Below are 17,789 nucleotides of genomic sequence, written 5' to 3'. Positions count from 1 at the left end.
CGTTTTGCCCCACTCTCCCCTAAACTATATGTAGTTAATAATATTTGTTGGCTATTGGCATTCCAAGAGAGCACTTGTATTTCAATAACCATTGACTTGATCCACTTGAAATTGGATTTGCAGTTTGTGGATAAATTATTATATACTCCCACACTCACGACGTATATCAGCTGTCGGACTTTACTGTATATATATATGCGAAAGCTCAGCGCGATTTTTTTTTTTCCTACATTCTCGTCTCTCTCTCTCGCGTGTCACGCGCTTTGCAAGGCGCAAAAGTGGCGCAAACGAAAGCAATTCGGTTTCGCGTCACCCCTGCGCCGCAACGTCGTTCACATCGACTCTCTCCTTGGCATCGAGGGAGTCGTCATCGGGTGCTGTTCGCGTCCCGAAGTGTCCCCAAGTTTAGACCGCAAGAAAAAACGAAAATTATAAAGACGGAGTGCGAAAGTCCGTGTTGGCCAGCGCGAGGGCGGGGTGGGAGGGACAAAATTAAGAAGATCGATCCTTCCTAAATCGGACCAGAATGGTTCGTGCCTTGTACACCACTCTGGCGATCGGCCTCGCCCTTACGGTCTACGTCGAACTTCCCCGAACCGTTTTGGCCATCGACTTGAGTCGATTTTACGGTCACTCCAAGACAAAAAGAACCGGTAAGTTTCGCGTTCTTTTTTCAGAAATATATATATATATATATATAGAGAGAGAAAGAGAGAGGGAGATAAAGAGAAAAACGTGTCAACACTTGATGCACGATCAGCTGCGTGCCGCATGAATTTCTCAGGCACGATGGCATGGAATTTTTTTTTTATCAAAATAATTTAATCTCTATTTATTATAATCATGATGATATTTGGCAAAAAATATATATAGATCTCAGTTATATCTATAGAGTAATTTAAGAGAAATTATTATTCTCTGTTATTTTAAAGGGAAATGACTGTTGGAAAATTGAGAGCTGTTTATAGTGTGTATTAAATTTTCAGTAAACTTTGTAATAAACTGAAAGTTTGTTATTATGTAACTTGATCAAAACAGATTTTAGTATCAAATATATAGGTTTAATATAAGAATGACAAATTTTTTTATTAATTTATATTAAATTTGTAAAACAGTGATTTAATTTTAAAAAATTTTTATTTACCTGTAAGATTTTACGACTCGGAAAATTTTAATCTAATTGTTTTTTTTTTAAGTTATTTATTTATTATAAGCAAATATAAATAATTTTTAAATAAATCAAGAAACATGATACTTTTTGTTGAAAGGTTATGAGAAATTATTCTCACAATGTTTTTTAACTAGAATATTCATTCCAATATTTCAATAATAATTTAGAGAAATTGATGTCAATCAACTTCATTTATTGCAGTTTTTCACTTTCTTTTATTTATTAATATTCTTTGAAAATATCTGCGAATTATTAATGATAGAACATTTTTAATTTTCTTGAAAAACAAATAAATTGCAAAAAAAAAAATTAAAAAATATTTTTTTAATTAAAAATCGAGAAATAAAAATTTTTGATTTTAAACAAAAATTGTTTTGAGTAACTTTTCAAAAGAAGAGTAATTTTATAGGTATTCAAAAATTCGAAAAAATTGCAAAATAATACTTTTTTAGGGCTAAAATTGCAAAAAAAAAAACATGTTGAAACGGTAAAATATTGTAAGATTTTCTAAAGGCATATATTACAAAGGATTTTGATTTATTTGAAAATAAGTGTAAATAAATTTTTCAGTATCGCTATTGGAAATTTGTTAACTTAATATAATAGAAGATATCCATTGGAAGAACATATATACCAGTTTTCAAAGAAAGTAATTTTAAACTTACAAACATTATTTTATTCATTTTTCATATAAAATTTTTTTTATATCGCTTCCTTAAAATTTTTTAAAAATAATCTGACTAAAAATTCACTAAAAATTTATTAGAAAATGCGGACAAAATACAATAATTTGAAAATCATTTTTAATTGAAAAATGGTTTCAGATAGTTGAAATTTCAAAGAATATTATTAAAATAGTTAAAAATAATTGAATTTCCTTAGAGTTATAATTGAAATTATTAAATTTCAAAAAAAAAAAAATTTTCGATGGAAAATTTTAGAAATAATTAAATTTTAGATGCTTTTAAATTCAAATTATTGAAAATTCAATTAATTTTGAATTCAAATTTTTGAGAATAATTAAATTTTATTTGATTTTACATTTGGAAAATAATTGCATTTCAGTTCTTTTTAAATTGAAAATTTTGTGAAATAATTGAATTTTAATTGAAATTTTGGATAATAATTTAATTTAAGTTCATTTTTGATTGAAAATTTGGATAATTAATTTTGAATAGAAATTTTAGAAAATAATTGAATTTTATTTCATTTTAAATTGAAAACTTGGTAAATAATTAAATTTTAAATTGAAAATTTTGGATAATTTTTGGATTTTTAATTGATTTTGAATTAAAATTTCGGGTAATAATTGAATTTTAGTTTATTTTGAATTGAAATTTTTAAAAAATAATTCAATTTTATTGTGATATTTTTTTAAAATTATAAACAATTGTTAAATTTCATAAAAATTTTAATTGAAAAAATAATTTTAATATAATTGAATTTGTGATGTATTTCATTAAAATTATTAAAAATAATGAATTTAGTGAAGAATCATTTTAGTTCAAAATTTGTTAAATAATTGAATTGAAGAAGATCTGAAGAAGATCTACATTTTATACTAAAAAAATGTATTTTATTTACATTTTTTTTCAAATGTAAAAAAAAATGTCGCATTTTATTAAAATAAGTCGATAAAAGTCGTATTTTTGAAAAAAGTCGGAAAAAGTCGTATAATCCGAGGCCTGTAAACATATAATTTTCATTATTATCATTTAATATGTAATAATATTCTAATAAACTAAATTATTATTAATAATATTAATCTTTAATTTCTTTATAACAAACAATTAAATACTCAATTTAGCACGCTTGCGCGCGTTTAATTTTGCTAGTATTTCAATAATAATTCAGAGAAATTGATGTCAATCAACTTAATTTATATTGCAGTTTTTCACTTTCTTTTATTTATTTATTAATATTCTTTGAAAATATCTGCGAATTATTAATAATGATAGAACATTTTTAATTCTTGAAAAAGATAAATAAATTGCAAAAAAAAAATTAAAAAATTGCTAAAAAATATTTTTGATTTTAAACAAAAATTGTTTTGAGTAAATTTTCAAAAGAAGAGTAATTTTATAGGTATATATTCAAAAATTCGAAAAAATTGCAAAATAATCCTTTTTTTGGGGCTAAAATTGCAAAAAACATGTTGAAACGGTAAATTATGTAAGATTTTCTATAAAGGCATATTACAAAGAATTTTGATTTATTTGAAAATAAGTGTAAATAAATTTTTCAGTATCGCTATTGGAAATTTGTTAACTTAATATAATAGAAGATATCCATTGGAAGAACATATATACCAATTTTCAATGAAAATAATTTTAAACTTATAAACATTATTTTATTCATTTTGCATATAAAATTTTTTTTCATATCGCTTCCTTAAAATTTTTTAAAAATAATCTGACTCAAATGAACCGTTTTTTATTTTTAGAAAATAATTCTTAATATATCGTCACATCGCTCAGGGAAATTTTTTTTTTGAAAACCAATATGGAAAAAAAATATTATTTAAATTTTATGACGAAATGACAATAATTCAATAACCATTATCTTACAAAGATGAAACATTTATAAATCATTTATAATGTAGGACATCAAGTTTAGTTATGACACTGATATACAACAGATATGCAACAGTTATTTTTGAACGAATAATTTATCTTTCGGTAAAATTTATGCCACTCTCTTGAATAGACAGATATTTATCTGATACATAAAACATTCATTCAAAAGGATAAATATAAAATATATAAAAAACTATTAAATTAATTTTAATACACTGAAAAAAGGTGTTTGGTATTGACAACCAAACGTTTGGTTGGTATTTAAGCAACCAAATTTTTTTTGTTGAATCAACAAAATTTTGGTGGTCCCAATCAAACTTTAGTTAAGGACAACAAAAATCCTTTTTTTCTAATTTTGGTTGTGTCAAACAAATTTTGATTGAGACAATTAAAATTTTGTTGATTCAACAAAAAAAAATTTGGTTGCTTAAATACCAACCAAACGTTTGGTTGTCAATACCAAACCCTTTTTTCAGTGTAATTTGCTAAAATAAGAGATCTATAATTTCATCTCTATTATTTTATTTGTTGCATAAAAAAAAATTAAATATAAAGTTCATAAATCTTTAAGCAGGCAATTAATTTGTCATCGTTAATTTTTAATGTGATATTTATCTTTTAGTATTAAAAAAAAGTAACAGTTTTTTAATTATTTTTTTTTTTTGAAAGAATTGTTTTCCAACCCTCCTGGGTACAATTATATAGAATCCACGAGATGTATCTTTATATTATATGTGTGTGATCTCTAGTAAAGATATATTATATGGTATATTATCAAGAGGCATTGTATAGCACGTATATAGAAGAAATAATAATAATGAGTACATGCGCTGTTACATGCAAGAATCTTTTATTATTGCGAGAAAGTATTTCAGGTGAAAATATTTTTCGTTTCTTTTTATGGTGAAGGGTATATAACAATAGCTTTTTCCACCTCTTTTAATATAATAAAACGATAATAATTAATCCATCATTGTTGGTCAATTATGTCAATATTTTACTTCTTTTTTTTTTTCTATCTCATATATTTTTTTATCACATCATAATACTTGACAAAAACATAGTTAGGAACAACAGAATTTAATAACGAAGAAAAATTGATCATTTTAGCGTTTGAATGTAATAAAAATTTTTCACATTAAAAGAATAATCTTTTATATATATACCCAGATAACCAAGCGTACTAATCGTTATTTACGAGTACGGCGTACTAGTATTATACTAGTTTTATACCAGTACAAAATAATTATATATGTCGTACCAGTACGGTACTAGTACAATAAAAGTATGTCGTACTGTTAGAATTGTAAAATATGATTACTCGATAAAAGTATAGTACTAGTACAATACCAGTACGTCGTACTTCTGAAATAAGAAGCACAACATACTTGTACGATACAAGTATAATACTGGTACGTCGTACTGGGAATCTTTGCTGGTAATGCCAACCCAACCTCACTTTCTTGACAATTGTCAAATATGAACGCGTCACTGAAAACGGTGCATTAAATGTTGGTGAAAAAAGTCGTTTATGATGCAGCAAAAGAGTTTTAACGTTTGTAACTTGTGCTTCTGTACTCATCTTGAATATCCGAGATTAAATTTATATTAAATTATCGATCTTTATAAGATTTATATTCTTTTACTTTGACATGGTGCCATGGTGTTATTTCATTGAAAAACATCAAAATCTTTTACATTTATAATGAGAAAAATTCATAAATTCGGTCTTGATCATATTGATATATTTTTAAATTCAATTGTGTGTTATTTCGTTATAGTTTTTCTTATACATATAACATATTTATAGGTTAGGATGTGATAATATGTTTTTCAAAGCAAATTTCAAAGCAATTTATAACATCAAGTTTAAAATTCTTTTGAAATAATGTTTAAATGTAAAGAAATAATCAATTAATATTTGATAAAGTTAAGTAATTAAAATAATATAAAATACCAGATATTTTAAGATAAGTGAGAATACAAGTTACATATATGATGTAAATAAAAAAAATGATTCAATAAAAATGAATTATTATTATTTCAGTTCTCCCACAGATTTTCTTTTGAATAATAAATGAAAATAATGAAAATACTATTGTGGGAAGAGAAAGGGGAGGGTATATAATATTTTATATTGTACATCATACTAGTATTGTACCAGTACAATAACAGTACGTTATACTAAGTCACAAAAGTTTTCAGTACGTCGTACTCGTATAGTACTCGTATTCTACCGATATTGCATACCGGTACGCCGTACTAGTACAGTACCTGGTACCGTGCGAAGGTACATGGCTGGTACAGTACTAGTACGTCTAGTACGTCGTACTAGTATTATACTACTACCGTACTAGTACGTGTGTTATCTGGGTATATATATACTAGGGGGGCTTCGCGCGCCAACCCCTTATTTTTTATTGGTTTTGTAGATGTTTGAGTTAATGTTTAGACAATTTCTGGAATTTAAAACTATTATTAATATTTTATTATTTATTTCTTTAAATGTTATTTACAATTTTTATTATTTTCAATTTTCAAAACAAAATTTATCTAATTTTTTAAATTTTCCAACTAAAATTTGACCTACATTTAAGGTTATGTTCGTTTTTTGGTCATTTTCCTTCAAAGTTTGACCTAAATTTTCAGGTTATATTTGTTCCTTTGTCTTTTTGCGCCAAATTTTGGCCTAAATTTTGAGGTTATGTTTGTTTGTTGGTCGTTTCCCGACAAAATAACTTAACCTTAAAATTTAGTTCAATTTCGGCGTAAAATCCACCTCTCCTTCAACGTAAGGAAGGAGGGGGGGCTTGCGACTATATTCACAGTCTTGAAACGAACATAACCTTTAAATTCAGGTCATTTTTGGCAGAAAATCTACTTCCACTTGCGGCTATATTGAAAGTCTTGAAATGAACATAACCTCATAATTTATGTAATTTTTGGCGGGAAATACGGAAAGAGATGAGGGAAGGTAGAACGACTTGCTGCTCTATTCAGAGTCTTGAAACAAAAAATAACCTCAGAATTTAGGTCACTTTTGGCGGGAAATACGGAGAGAGGGGAGGGGGGGAGGACTTTCATCCCTATTCAGATTTAAAACGAACATAACCTCAAAATTTATGTCATTTTTGGGTGGGAGACGGGGGACTTGCGGCTATATTGGAAGTCTTGAAATGAACATAACCTCAAAATTTATGTCATTTTTGGTGGGAAATACGGAGAGAGGGTAAGGGAGGGGGGGAGGACTTGCGGCCCTATTCAGAGTCTTAAAACGAACATAACCTTAAAATTTAAGTCATTTTTTGCGATGGGGGAGAAGGGGGGACTTGCAACTTCATTCATATGGGTCATTCCATATCAAATGTAACCAACTATTGTACTATCCATGTCAAAAACATGGGCTGGCTCACCCTTACCTAACCTTGTCAAAAACATGGGTTGGGTACACTTGACATGGAATGACCCATCCTTGTCAAAATTTCTGAAACAGCAGCGGCGGCTGCGGCGAAATCTTTTTATAATATAGAAAGATATATATATATATTTGTTTTTATCTATATATTCTAAAGCAAATTTTTTTTCATTCTAGCGCATACAATGACACATGAGTTGAAAGAGGACAGAATGATCAGCATGAAAAGGTCTATTGGAATCGTTTGATAATGATTGGAAACCACGTTATTTATCGTTTGGAAATAAAAATTAGAAAAAGTTATAGTACTTTTTAAATAATACAGTGCTAACTTAACATTCATATGGCAAAATCTTTTATTTTGTAAAATTTCTTTTTCCAATCATTTTGGAAATATTTTGGATTTATTTCTATTTCTCTGTATTTAAAAATAAATTTATTTCAAGTTTTAGTAATTAATTTTTTTTTCCGTGCGTAGGTTAAATGGGGTTTAGAATATTAACTTTTAAAGTAAACTGTTGCTGTTTAAAATAAATATTTTTATCAGTATTAATCTCTATACCATTAGGTATTTAATTTGTTACACAATAATTATTCTACATTAAATATATATATTTAATAATTTTGAAACTCATAATTATATAATAATATTATTTTAACATATATATATAATGTGAAGATTTCAATAATTATTATGATCGTCAAAGCAATTAATTTATAAATTAAATTTATATATGTATGAATACTTATATAAAATCACATTTATATAATATTGAGTTTAAAGTGTACTGTACAGTTGAATAATATTCATAATAATATAAATATCAGAAATCCAATTATTGTTTATCGGACATGTAAAAAATGCTTAAAAGTTTAAAGGTTATGTATCTTTCCTTAATTACCCACAAAGCAATGTTGAAAAAAAATTGTTTGAAGGCCTGAGCAGAATAAAAACGTAACTAGAATCGTAATCGCTAACGCAACCGGTAGAATGAGTGTTAAAGAAGGACAAACAATATGTCTATCGTTCTCTAACTCATTCTTCCGGTTGCATTTGCGATTATGATTCCGGTTTTACGTTTCTATTCTGCTCAGGACTTCAACGTTCTAAGGGCCAATGGAGGCGCATGATTTTTCCCAAAAATTAAAAAGATCGAAAATTTAATTGATCGAATTACATTAAGTCGATATTTTATTTGACCGAAAATCTAAATGGTCGATATTTAAAGTGGTCGACATTTTATTTAGACGATATTTTATTTGGTCGAAATTCTAAATGATCGACATTTAAAGTGGTCGAAATTTTATTACAGTGCGGTCTCGTAACTGCAACATTCTCTGAAATTTCCCACTCTTTCGGACTTGATACTGTAACATATCCCACTACCTACCATTTCAGGGACGTACATACCTACTATACGCGAGAAAATTTACTTGATATACTTGATATTCATTTTCCGCTGTAGATACGGCACTGAAAGCTGCCGACGTCACGTTTCAGTTTCAAGTCCGGTGGTCGAGGTGGGGTGTTGCAGTAACGAAACTGTTGCAGTTTCAAATGTTGCAGTTACGAGACCGCACTGTAGTTAGATATTTTGTTTGGTAAATATTCTAAATGAACGACATTTATTAAAGTGGTCGATATTTTATTTGTTCGAAATTCTAAATGATAGAAATTTAGAAGCATCGAATTTTATATCCATCGAAATTTAATTTGGTCGATATTTTAAAAGCTCGACACTTTTTTAGCTATACGAGTTTCCTTTCTATGGAGTTTGTCGGTAAAGTACATTGAAATTTTGCGGGAAATTTGAAATTATTGATGTAAATCATAATAACAACATAGAGAGGAAACTCGTATAGCTAAAAAAGTGTCGAGCTTTTAAAATATCGACCAAATTAAATTTCGATATGGATATAAAATTCGATACTTCTAAATTTCTATCATTTAGAATATCGAACAAATAAAATATCGACCACTTTAAATGTCGTTTATTTAGAATATTTACCAAACAAAATATCTAACTAATAAAATTTCGACCAAATAAAATATCGACTTAAAGTAATTCGATCAATTAAAATTTCCAACTTTTTAATTTTTGGGAAAAATCATGTGCCTTGGCCAATGCACAATGGCTTCGCAAACGAGATGCATGCGCTAGAAAAGGACAGATATTTATTCGTCCTTCTTTCACTCATGGTCTAGTAAAAAAATTTGACGATTCACGCATCTATACGTAATTTTCTTAGGAATTTTCAAAATTACCGATGTAAAAAAAGTATTGTAGAACAGCCTTAACAATTTTTAGTTACTACCCTAGTGATACCTAGGGAATTTTAAGTTTTTTGACTTCTGACGTTTTGACAGCATCCCAAGCAAAAATTTACAACCGGTACAGTGTTGCGCCAGTACTGGCAATTACTGGCAAAGTACTGACCGCCAATATTGAACCAATACTGGCATATATTTGGGATGATAACGTTTATCAATACTAGTCATTAGTAATGGCTTAGTACTGGCGTTCAGTACTGGTTCAATACTGGAATTTATCAGTAATTCTATATTTTGCCAGTACAAATAATTTCTTCAAATATTATAAAATAAATATTTTTTTCTATTATTTTGTTCAAATTACCGAAATTGAATGAAATTATTGGTTAAAATAGAGTTTATTTGATTCAAATATATTTTTTCAGTGTAAGAAAAATAATTTGGGAACTTTATTAGTTATATATTTTTTTTATTAAAAAATTTTAATATTAAATTTAAATTTCATAATTCTGTTAACGAACGCATTGCAGTAATCAAAAAGAAGTTTTAAAATAATAAAAAAAACATATATGTAAATTTAATTTCTAACCAACAATAATACATAATTTTTATAATTTTTCTCGATACTGACATTCGGTATTGAATTAATACTGACCGAGTACTGGTTTGCCATTACTGTCTCAATATAATATACTGGCACAGTGTTGGGAAAATATTGGCATGCCGGTATTGATTGACTATCACGAAAATGTGTAATTTTCAAGATATTTGCAAGTTTCCATACTTTTGGAACACCCTGTATAATAATATTGTTATAAATTGTTATAAATATTTATTAACATTTTATTTTCTCTCTACTGATATTTCTTGCATATATACAATTGTTAAATATTATTGAAACTCTCTTAAAAGAAAATTTTATTCTATTGCATCCAATAAGTGAGATGCCTCGAGCATATTGTCTGACTAAAGCCTTTCTTGTTCCACTTATTCGCCTGTTGGAAATATATTTCTGGCGCATAAAGCAAAGAGCCTGTGCCTTTTTTTCCTTTTGAATTTTACATGCACAATTTCACGAATGAATATAAAAAGAATTCTTAAACTCATGAAAATATAAACGTATGATTTTTTTAAATTATTGGAAAAGCGATTTCCTGAAAAGATTACTTGAAATATTAAAGTGATTCTTATTGTATGTAACTTTATTCACCACTTTATTTCTTATAACATTTCTGTATATTAATTATTAATGTCAATAAATTATTATTATTATTATTATTATTATTATTATTATTTATTAATTAATAAATTTAATCCTATGGCTGTAATTTCAATTTATATACTCAATATTGAAAATACATTTTGTATTGAATTATTATAAATTTAATATATTAATTAAACAATTAAATTTGATAAATTCAAAATGATGTCTAATTGAATTTAAAATGCATAATATTATGTTGAAAGGTAGGGGAGAGCGGGGCAAAGCCGCTGATGTAACATTTATTTATAAATATTTTTGTTATTACACCTTCAATTGACGTGATTTTTTTTTCTATTTCATCTAAAACTAATTAATAACAAATTTCAATAGTAATTATTTAATTTATTATAAGCTTGATTAATTAATTTAATTATTTTCAAAGAGATGCAAAAAAACGGCTTTGCCCCGTATGGCGGGGCAGCGACGTTTTTGCTTATATTTTTTAAAGGTAGAAAATTATAGCCGTTAAAACTGTACGAAGTTGCAGTAAATGACCTAATTATCTTTGAAACATAAGTATTTTATACATTTTTTAAAGAGTTTTAAGTTATTTTATAAAAAATATCAATACTTGTATTTTTAACCTCACATTTTGAATTCAACTCTTCACTTTTTCGTTGAAAAGTCTACTTTACCGACTGTTCAAATTCAAAAATAATTTAAATAACGGCGCAAAAAAAATATTATGAAATATTAATATTATATTTACATAAAATTGATCATTTTTTTAATTTTAATAATAAATTTGAATACTAATAAATTAATTTATGTTCTAAATGAAATATTATTTTAAAATTATACTATTTTAATATATTATATAATAAACACAGATATTTTACATAAAAATAACTAATTTCCTTTATTTTATTTGATTTTGTGAAATAATTTAACATAATAATATGGGTAATGTAAGATAATAACAATAATAATAAAAAATAATTAAATTGAAAATATGTTTATTTAATTTATTTAATTTATTTAATTTAATATTAATTTATTAATTTTAATTTATGTTTTGGTTAAAAAATCAGGTTAATATTTGTTGACACTTGATTCATGTGAAGTTAGAGAAACTTCAAATATGAAGGTAATGCAGATTTTCATTTTCAACTGTTTTTACGAAACAGTTTTTAAACGGCTTTGCCCCCAATGACACACATTTTTTATTTTTAAAATTTAATTTATTTAAATAAAAAATAAAACCTAAATTTCATGCAGATCGTGTAGATAAATGTTTCATTTATTCAAGCAAAAAGTTTTTAAGACCTAAGTACTTAAAACAATTTTTTAAATTTGAATCTTCGATCAACGAAATTTTCATCTCTTCCTTGCAAAAACTATTTTTATGTTATATTTCCTAATATATTTAATATTTTTTAGCTGTTTCTTTTCCAATCTATTGCTTTAATCGTATTAATAATAAACTGTTAACGAAAATGGTAATAGATTAGAAAGAAAGAAAATATTTCGAAAAACGCCTTTGCCCCGCATAGCGGCTTTGCCCCGCTCTCCCCTATATCAAAAACTTATATACCCCAATTGTTGATTTCAATTTGTATAATGGATTGTGTCACGCAAACCCACAATGAAATATCATTCTCTGCCCAAAAATTTTTCCGCGAAATTATTGCGTGCAAATGTCTAAAAGATTAAACCATTAACAAATTTGTTTTTCTTTGATGGAATATTAAATTGAATTTGACGTCTCTCAAATGCAATTATAGTTGTGCCATGATTTTTCAATTAAATTGTCATTTAATTAATAGAAATATAGTCATATATCAAAGGATATAATTAATTTATTTGTAATAATTTAATATCAATAATTCAATAATATTTATTATAAATGGAAAATTATTTAATCATTTCAAATAATTGTTTCTATACTTGTTTATTATTGCTTCTTTATATGGAGAAAGACAATGAATATTCTTCAATATATATTTTACAATTAATTATTAATTCAGTTTATTTTTATATACAATTTGGAAATAGAAAATATGGATTTTGAGTTTGTCAGTCAAAGAGCTATACACTCACTTAATATTTAATACTCTTTAATGTACCTATCATTTAAATAATAAAAAATAAACACTTTGTTGAATCTTATTTATAGAAAATATCAAAGTAATGTTTCACTGATTCACAGTCGCTAAATTCCTGCTATTTTGAATCAGTGCAATTTCATTGATTCAAATTTTAGAGAGTAGAGAACCTTTCAAAGAGAAAAAGGAGCTATTGTCTATAAAAATTGAATAAAAATTACGTTTTTCACATAACTTTTAAAAAGAAACAGAAAATATATTAAATAATGTAATTATAATTTGGCAATAAATTACGACTCAAAATAATTTTTTTTTTAAATTGTACATGAGCCAAAAGTTTTGAACGTTCAAATGAATTTCGGGAGCTCTAATTACTGGACTACCCATCCTTGTGATAGATTTAAACTAACTGTTTTCTTAAGCTATGAGCTGAGAGCGAATTAAATTATTTGGTTGTCGCAACCAAATTTTGGTTAGGACAACAAACGATCATTTGGTATTTTAGACCAAACTATTTTCTTGTGTTAACCAAATTATTTTGTTGTCGAAACCAAATTTTGGTTGGAATTTAAAAATGTTCAACCAAATAATTTTGTTGGCCTAACCAAATGTTTGGTTGAAATAACTCTACAACTTTGTTTCAGCCAACCAAAATTTGTCTACAAGAACCAAAATTGCCTAACCAAACAATTTTGCTGCAAATACTAAATTTTTTTTCTCAGCCCTCTTGGAATAAGATTCCCCGGAAAGTGCCCCCTGGAGGTTCTATCAGAATTTTGCCGGAACTTCCAACGTAATTCCGTCGGAATTTCATCGGAGTTCCAAAGAATTTCCGATGGAATTCTGACGGAATTCCGATTAATTTTTTCATAATGTTTAGAGTCCTAATTCCGTCGGAACTCCGTCGGAATCCCATCGGAAATTCTTTGGAATTCAGATGGAATTCCGACGAAATTACGTTGAAAGTTCCGGCGGAATTCTGATAGAACCTCCAGGGGTCACTTTCCGGGGAATCTTATTCCAAGTGGGAGTGTATATTTAAATAAAATTAATTTTTCTTTCTTGTTTTTGGGACAATAAAATTAATAATTATTATTGTTTTTATAATTAATACAGGAGAGCCATGCCATCCCTACGAACCATTCAGGTGTCCAGGGGATGGAGTTTGTATCTCGATACAATATTTATGTGACGGCGCTCCCGATTGTCAAGACGGTTACGATGAAGATTCACGTTTATGTACAGCGGGTGAGTGTGAATTTGTCATATAATATGGATATATATTTCACCATCGCATCTACTTTACATAAAGCAGCTCTATTTCAAATCCTCAATATCTTGTGTCATGAATAATTCGAAATATATTTTACAAAATTCATGTATATATGTGTCACCTTTATTTCAAACACACACACACACAGACTTTTGAAATATATACATTTTTAGGGTGATCTCTTGAGCCCTTGTGCTTATGTAATTTCATATATAAAATCTTGCAAATTCAAATCACGCACTCTTGAAACTTATTACATTACTCATCAGATTATTTTTGTAGAACAACCGAAGGTAACTTATTAAATTTGCGTGCTATGAATAGTTAATGTCAAATTTTATTACACTCTTCCGTCTTGTCACCTTGTGTGTATTAATAAAAACAAAATGTTATGATTCACTTAAATAATTTGCTCTAATAAAAAAGAAAAGAAAATTATTAAATTTTAACATAAATAATTATTTTTTTAAATTTAATTTTTTTTTACACTGAAAAAAATGTTGCCGAGAAATTCAACTACCATTGGGTAGTTGACTAGAAAGTAGTTAAAATAACTACTTTTTTATCACAGAAAAAAGGTGGGTAAAAAGTTGTAAAGATAGAGGATAAAAGTCGTTAGGATACAGGGTAAAGGATAAATTTGTGATGGATATAAATGTTACTAAAATATTACTAGAAAAATGGATGTCATATTTGAGAAAAATGTTTAATTTTAATAAAAATATTAGTAATTTTACACTTAACTTATTAAATCCACAAATTTTTTATAAATAAGTAATTGTATGTGGAAATATTTTGCCTATAATTATTGTCTATTAATAGAAATATCTTTGACTGATACAACTGACAGCTTACAACAGTGCACAGATAATCAGAACTGGGAAATTACAACTCAACGTCTGTATTGTTGCACGAAAGCAGAGTTGGGTAGTAACTGAAATTTTTGTGCATATTAGGCTGTGTCAGTTCATCGAGATATTTCGAGTTCAAGATATGACGTCAGAGGTCTGGAGGGACAACAAACAGACGACACAATGTTATTCTTACGGGGAAGAAAATTTGTTTCCACTTTCATCAATTGTATTCATACTTTAAACACGGAAAACGCTTGTTGATATATAATAAAATTAAAATGTGTGTTGATAATAATTTTGTTATATATTTGATTCATTTGCATTTATAGATTCTCTGAATTCGTGATAAAATATAAATTTTGAGGTTAGGGGTGTTTGTTTACTAACTTGAAATCTTTTACTGCTGCGGTAATTCCCACTTAAAATATATATTTTATATCGAAATATCTCGATGAACTGACACAGTCTAATATGCACAAAAAATTCAGTAACTACCCAACCCTGCTTTCGTGCAACAATACAGACGTTGAGTTGTAATTTCCCAGTTCTGATTAGTTACGCACTGTCGTCAGCTGTCAGTTGTATTAGTCAAAGATATTTTTATTAATAGTCAATAATTATAGGCAAAATATTTCCACGTGCAATTAGTTATTTATATAAAATTTGTTGATTTAATAAGTTAAGTGTAAAATTACTAATATTTTTATTAAAATTAGACAGTTTACTCAAATATGACATCCATTTTTCTAGTAATATTTTAGTAACATTTTTATCCATCACAAATTTATCCTTTCCCTGTATCCTAACGTCTTTTATCCTCTATCTTTACAACTTTTTACCCACCTTTTTTCTGTGTAGTTAATCTAATCATGTTCATGTAGTTAATGTAACTATTTTTAAGAAGTTAATAAGTAATAGTTGATTTTACGTAAATATGTAGTTAAAGTACAACTACAGGTCGGTAGTAAAATTAACTTTCTTAAGGTAGTAAAAACAAGTGGAATTGTAGTCAACTCAAAATTTCAAGAGTAGTAAATCTAACTACTATTCACCAGTTATATGACATGTAGTAAAAGGAATTATTTTCTTTAATTACACAGGAAAAAAAAGTCTTACTCCGAGCATAGTCTAATTTTTAATTTTGATTAGAAAGTAGTTGATAACTAATATCAATCACAAATAAAGGTTTAAAAATAAGCCGTTAAGGTCTTAATGAAAAACGAGTTATTAATATGACAAATATTTAGTTCTATTAGATTCAAAACAAGCCTTTGTGGTCTTGGACTCAATACAAAATTTTATTCGCTAGAAATGAGACGTTAAAAGTCTTCAATCAAGCCCATGAGGTCTAGATACTAGTGAGTTGTAACTAGACGTACAACGAAAGTGCCCGAGTGTAAAGTGTCATGGACGCCTTTCCAAAAATGTGACGCGTCTATGGTTAATCGGAACTAAATGAATTAATTCAAAAGACTCACATCTTCATTCCTGTATAAAAAATTAAAAAACTATGTTTATAAAACATTTTCATATCATGAATTGTTTGTGTCCTATAAATTCAGCTTTAATTGTTATGAGTGTGAAAATAATGTTATATATACAACATAATTTTATTACAATTTTCTCACAAATATAAAAATATATAAATTATATACAAAAATAAATTGGTCTCTTTATGTTTTATATATATAAAGTATGATTTATATCAATAAAATGTTGTTTGATGTTTCAAAACTTGTGTAAAATTTCAATAATATGGTGTTGACAGGTTTCATAAAAGTTTAGGTTATGTTAGCTAATTTTTATACCGCGCAGTGGCTTGATTTAAGCCCAGGTTCGGGCTTGTGGCTACTTTCTATTTCAAAAGGCAGCTTATTGTTAGCCCCTACAGTAGGCTTAAAGTAAGACTTATGCTACGAGCGAGTTAGAAACTATATTCGGTCTAGTTTGTGTCCCATATTGAAACTAGCTTCTTTTCGGGTTTGAAACAAAACTTATTTTTTCCCGTGTAATATAACTGCTTTTTCACGGAGAGAAGAGATTTAGTCTATTCTACTAGACACGTTTAGTCCAGATTCTACTAAACAGCGTAGTCAGAGGGACTACTATAGTTCTGACACACACAAAAATTTACCGACAGAATAAAAATGCACAAATCTGATTGGTTGTCCACAATTAACCAGATTGCGGACAACCAATCAGATTTCTATATTTCGTTTCTGTCGATAAATTTTTTTCTATCGATAATCGTGTAAATTTTTTTACTAAACAGTATCGTTCATTTAACTGAATGTTTAGTCCGTCCAAAATGAACGATACTGTTTAGTAGATTTAACTGAGATAGTAGTAAGATCTACTACGCCCTTCTCTCCGTGTTGAGTAGTCAATTTTCACAGCCACACAAAAAAAAGTACCCGGGCCGGGGAATGAGACCACCATTTCTTGATGTATTTTGATGCGCTGAACACGAATCTGAAGTCCGTTTTGCTCCATCACGTCAGGATTTTGACATAACCTCAAAAAACATAGCTGATTTTAAATGACAGGAGAAAATTTTTAAATAATGGCAGATTTGCTTGAATCTTGTTACTCGGCGGTTTTTGGGGTCGCTGATTACGAATTTAACGTCAGATTTATAAAATTCAAAATGGCGGATCCAATATGGCCGACAAATTTTTAAAAAGTAGTTGGATTTTTACAAAAATTGGTATCATGGGGTTTTTTTGGAGTCGCTGATTACGAATTTAACGTCAGATTATTCAAATGTAAAATGGCAGATATAGTACGGTGGTGCCCTGGATGCAGACACATGTAGAAACATAAAGATATTTGACCACCGTACTATATCTGCCATTTTGAATTTGAATAATCTGACGTTAAATTCGTAATCAGCGACTCCAAAAAAACCCCATGATACCA

The 17,789-nt window shown here is 27.6% G+C and overlaps 1 protein-coding gene across 1 annotated transcript in view; it reads left to right on the top strand.

The window, feature by feature from the left end:
- The first annotated feature begins 323 nt into the window (after positions 1–323).
- LOC127279648 (IDLSRF-like peptide) overlaps positions 324–17,789 on the top strand; it is a 51,642-nt gene continuing 34,176 nt past the window's right edge. Inside the window, exons 1-2 of the mRNA XM_051302135.1 lie at positions 324–653; positions 13,860–13,991. Of these exons, the coding sequence (XP_051158092.1) occupies positions 527–653; positions 13,860–13,991 (259 nt within the window). The 5' untranslated portion in view covers positions 324–526. The remainder of the gene's footprint in view (positions 654–13,859; positions 13,992–17,789) is intronic.

Source organism: Leptopilina boulardi, unplaced genomic scaffold (assembly GCF_019393585.1).
Source record: "Leptopilina boulardi isolate dan_hultmark-lab unplaced genomic scaffold, ZJU_Lbou_2.1 LbouV2_221, whole genome shotgun sequence".
Taxonomy (NCBI): domain Eukaryota; kingdom Metazoa; phylum Arthropoda; class Insecta; order Hymenoptera; family Figitidae; genus Leptopilina; species Leptopilina boulardi.
The sequence above is the reverse complement of the archived record's forward strand: the minus strand, read 5'-3'. Positions and strand labels throughout refer to the sequence as shown.